The following is a 5,086-nucleotide window of genomic DNA, read 5'->3' on the forward strand; positions in this document are numbered from 1 at the left end:
ATATTAAAGAATTTTGAAAATGTTCTACATGTAAAATGTTATGTTGTTGAGATGACTGCAAAGCCCATTTATTTAATATTTTGTGAGTAACTTCATTTTATTTGAATTAAGTCTGAATTTCATAACGGAATGTGCACTTTATTTTAACAGTACATCTTTATTTTTGTCCTATGTTTGAGAAAAAACTTAATTTTATGGAGTTCTTTGAAGTACTGTTTACTGTTTTACAATTTTTGAATAATTATTTGCCGGAATTTAAACCAGGATATTTTTATTCTAGTTTTTTAAGTGCTTTAAAAAAAATTATAACTAAAAAAACTTATTGTATAAGCAAGTTTTTTTTACATTATTGCACATTTGCATTTTTTAAAATGTCCAAATAAAATAAATAAAATAAAAAGATAAAATATGCGACTAATTTGCGATTAATCTTGAGTTAACTGTTGATATTATGCGATTAATCGCGATTAAAATTTTTAATAGTTTGATGGCACTAATATATATATATGTATATATGCACTGAACCATTTGTTTGCTTTCAGATAAGATAGATTTTTTTTTGCCTGCTCAACACATTACAGAGCAGAGCTGTTGACCACCCCAAGATGGCGCCACCAAATCACGTCAGTGCCCATATGTGAAAGCGGTCGATGCGGGGTCTATTCTTATATTATGTCTACGGTGACCACTACTTTTTAAGGTGCATTGTGGGAAATGTTTTATCCTATAGCCATAGGGACATGTTGGAACCCCTATAGTCCTCTAAGGAGGGATGAGGGTGGACGCTCAGACAGCTTAAATGTTTACATCTTCTTCACTTGTTTTTCTTCAGTTACTCTCAATGCTGCTGCCCCCTGATGGCAGCCATATTTAGCTCCTTCACAGCTGGAGATACTTCAGCTGCAACACCAAGCAGAAGTGATAAATCAAGTTGGATTACGACACAAAGATGCATCATTCTGCTTAATGAGGTTCTGATGTGGTTCTCAAGAACCAGCAGCTGTATGATTCCAGGAAAAACTGATTTATAAACTCCTGGTCAGTTTAAACATGACTTTGACTCATCCGTAACTCTTTGCTTCCTTCCTTATCTGGGGTCCTTTTCTCATGTGAAATATCTGTCATTTCCTCCAAATGAAGGATTAAATTTAGACCATCTTTATTTGGAATAAAGGAGAAATCAAAGAATGAAACTAGGATGACTTAAAGACACAGCATGATTGAAGCATCAGGAGACCTGCTGGCGTTTGCTTCAGTTTAATCAGTTATGGATTTATTCTGGTTTTATCTGAGTCCTTTTTCTGCTTCCCTCCAAGCTGCATGTTGTTAATCAGAACAGAGGACCCAGAATTCAGGCAAGACATACAGTGGAATAACTTAAAGTGTTTGTTGATACAAGCGGAACTGGTCTGCCTGGTGGCTGCAGCGTCTGAGGCAGGAACGTCTGATTTGACAGTTCAGTCCGTGCCCAGAAAACGAGCCAGCTGACAAGACGCAGCAGACGCTGCCACAGAGTTCCAGACGCAAAAGCCTAGAAGGCTGCAGAGCTGACCGGAAATCAGATCCGAGCTGATGAAGGAAGGCAGGATAATCCAAAGGGTGAGGTCAAGAGGCAGATCCAGGTTCAGTCCATTGAAGAATTCAGCAGGAGTCCAATGATGGGCCAGACAAACAGATCAGAAAGGTGCAGGCACGCTCAAAGGTCCAAATTTGACCACCATGTTTACATTTTATGCACTAGAAATGCAAATGTCTTGAGAGCTGTACTTAACGAAATTTTGTTTTGTATACACTCTGTGTACAAAATGACAATAAAGTCTAGGTCTAAATACAGAAACAGATCAGAATCAGGCAATCAGAACACAATAGAAACACCAGAGATTCTGGCATCGATGGGAACAGGCAGCTTAAATAGAAGTAAGAGCAGGTGGATAAGATGAGCAGTGATGAGGAGCAGGGCAGAGCTTGACAGGTGGATGAAATTAGCAATCAAGCCAGCCATCAGCTCCTAAATCATGACAATGTCTCTCTCTGTTTTTAGCTTTTTCCTTCACTCTGACTTAGCAGAGGTTTAAGATGGGGGCAGCAGTAAAACCCTGAGTAAGGATTTTACAAAACCAAGAAAATTCAGTCTCATGGTCGCACCAGGAGCTCTTCCTGGTACACGTTTAAAGCTGACATCAACAGAGCCGCAGTCAGCACATTAAGGTGTGCTAAAAACTGCCATCATGACAGCATCAGTGTGAGTCATAGGAGAAGCTGAGACTAAATAAAGGTGTAAAAGTCACAGCAGAGAAAGAGGAAAATGGCCAAATATGGACCACTGGGTCCAGGAGAGTTATCAACAGGTTTTATCAAACCCAGTAGAGACATTTGGTCAACCTTTCCTGGACCTCAGAGGTTTATTTCCCTCAGCAGCTTGGTAATAACAACATCTCATTCCTAAGCCCAAATTGGACTAGTTCAGAACTTGAGAGGAACAGGAGAACAAATTGTGCACTCAATGCAGATCTTAGACTGGCCTGAGTTGCTAGACATCGAAGAGGAACAGGTTCTGTTAATAAGGCTGGCATAAAGACAAAGGAGGACACGTAGGTGGTGTGTACACCCCTTGAATCAGACCTGGGGAGTTTCGACCCGGCACAGAATTGAGAAAGACGGCCACACAGACAGCCGGAAAGGCATTCCAAGGACCAATCCAGCTCACCTCCGCTTAAGGCCTGCGCCGGTTTGCGACCATCAGACGCGTAGTCAGGATTTTTGTTGAGGTGCACGACGGTTGCAGAGCTTCTGCGCGGGAGGCACAGAGATATTTGATGGAGGCTATGCTTCAGAAGTATAAACTGGCCTTAAATCAGATTAGTTGGACACCAGAACAGACGACAGTTCCGTCATTTCATGATTCTCCCTCTAATAATTAGACCCAACTTCTGCATTTGATCTTATTCATTCATTCATTCATACAGGATGAAGCAGAACCAGATTAGAGCTGCTTCTGATCTTGGTATTAAAGAGGCAACTGGATCAGAACTTTCTTCTCACCTAAAAACTCAACAACATCAAACATCCATCGTCTGATTTCACTCAAACCGGATTCCTGCCTGACAACACGAAGTAGGCTTAAATTGTAAAAACAACAGGAAGTCCCAGAGCTTCAGGTTAACATGATTGATTTGTTGTTTTAACCCCCAGCAGCTGGAATCAAAGAGCAGAGCCTCTGATGCGACCCGGTTGGCTGACCTGTGTCTATGGCCTCCTTCATGTACACGGCGCAGTACGGGTTCAGCACCTCCTCATAGTAGGCCAAACCAGGATCGATCTCAAAGCTGGAGAAGCCGATCCGCAGGAACGGCGACATGTTCGCAGGTGAGCCACCGATGTCCAGAGAACCTCCAGGATCCAGGCGGCTCTTTCTCTCTGCCGCGGCGCCTTTCTCCTCCACAGGCTGGCAGGGAGGGGGAGGATGCTGAGAGGAAGTGTGCTTTTTGATTTTTTTTCCGTCCTCCACGTATCAAACAACCTGTGAGAGGAAGACAGACACATTTCATCATCTATGACACAAAAAAAAAAAAAAACGCAGAATCTGTCTGCAAAAACACTAATTCTGTCAGCTTTGAGGAGGAGGGCAGAAAACCCCAAAGCCAACGTTCTGAGCCGCCGACAGGAAACGCTTCTTTCTTCGTTATTCACACCCCGACCAGCTAAGGCAGCTGAATCTTATAAACAGCAACACCTGTCAAGCAGTTCCTGCCCTGCAGCAGGCTGCACTCCCCGGGACGGTCCGGCCGAGGAGCTAACCCAACCCGTTTGCTCTGATCTATATGAGTGAGTGCTGGCGGCACGGAGCTGCCTATTAATAGGACTGTAACCCTAAACACAGACTGCATGGCTGTGAGTCACAAACCAGCACCAGTCAACAGAATTCACTCCAGAACTGGGTCAGAACAAAGATGGACGCTGTCCAGGAGTAATGAGGGGCAACGTTTCATTTCTACTCTATCCATAACGCTGGTGGAGCCCAGCTGGCCAACTTGGCAGCTGTGCCTTTAGCAGCTTATAATCCCATCAGATTATAGGAACCGGGATCGGATCTGAAACGCTCTCCATTATACTCTCCATCATCTCTGAAGTCTGAGGTGATTTCATCAGTTTAGGACAGAGAAGCGCAGCTTAATGTGGGTCTGGTAGAGCAGAAATAACTTTAAAAAAGCTGGAATATTCCTGCTTTATCTACACTTAGGTCATTAAAAAGGTCATCTATTAAAAGGACACAGTCACAGGGGAGTAGACTGGAAAAAATCCAAATCTAGATAAGTCATTTTTTCTTCTAATAACTGCATTTGTTCTTAGATTGAGGAGGTAAAAGAGATATCTTGCTAATGGAACAAGACGATTTACACTTAAAACAAGAAAACACAATTGCATTGTTTTATTTCAAGCGCATATTATCTAATTATCTTTTTTTTAAGAGTAAAAATACTCATTATATTGGCAAACTATCGCATTTATCTACTCAAAGTAAGGTTAAATACACTTTTTTTATGTATTTCTAGATTGTTTTTCAAGTTTAATGCAGCTTAAATTACCCATAATCAAAAGTTTTTTTTTGTTTTTTACTATTACCTGATCTATTCCTTAATGAAGCATAAATAAAAGTAAAACTTTTTCTAAAGCATCATGTTTTCATCATGCTGTGATACGGATCTCTGCTCTAAACACACCCACACAGCGCTGCAACACGCCGTGCACTGCAGCCTAGCATGTAAGCTCGACTCGGTGGGAGGAGTAAAACTTCCGGAGTTCACGGTACGAAACACCAACCACACTTCCTGTCTGAACATTTTCCTCTTTTAAGTGTGACAGGTGGGCACGCTGCAAGCCAGAATCTGACAAATAACAGCTGAAGCTGAATTCTGCAGAAAAAAACTGCAAAGTGGAGCAAAATATTTAGTGAAATTCCTTCCATCCTGAGAGAACCTAAGGTCCTAAGAACCATCCACCCTGATCCTGATGAGGACTTTCCTCCCGCTCCAATATCCAACCTTGAAGCACAACCAAACATATCATCTTATTAAAGCTGCTTTTG

General features: G+C 41.9%; 1 protein-coding gene across 1 annotated transcript in view; it reads right to left on the reverse strand.

Annotated features, from left to right (window-relative positions):
• The window catches only part of prkcq (protein kinase C, theta), a 38,058-nt gene extending 34,284 nt beyond the window's left edge, over positions 1-3,774 (reverse strand). Inside the window, exon 1 of the mRNA XM_015402124.1 lies at positions 3,241-3,774. Coding sequence (XP_015257610.1) covers positions 3,241-3,358 — 118 coding nt within the window. The 5' untranslated portion in view covers positions 3,359-3,774. The remainder of the gene's footprint in view (positions 1-3,240) is intronic.
• Between the last annotated feature and the right edge of the window lie 1,312 nt (positions 3,775-5,086).

Source organism: Cyprinodon variegatus, unplaced genomic scaffold (assembly GCF_000732505.1).
Source record: "Cyprinodon variegatus isolate N-32 unplaced genomic scaffold, C_variegatus-1.0 Scaffold1302, whole genome shotgun sequence".
In the NCBI taxonomy this organism is placed as follows: domain Eukaryota; kingdom Metazoa; phylum Chordata; class Actinopteri; order Cyprinodontiformes; family Cyprinodontidae; genus Cyprinodon; species Cyprinodon variegatus.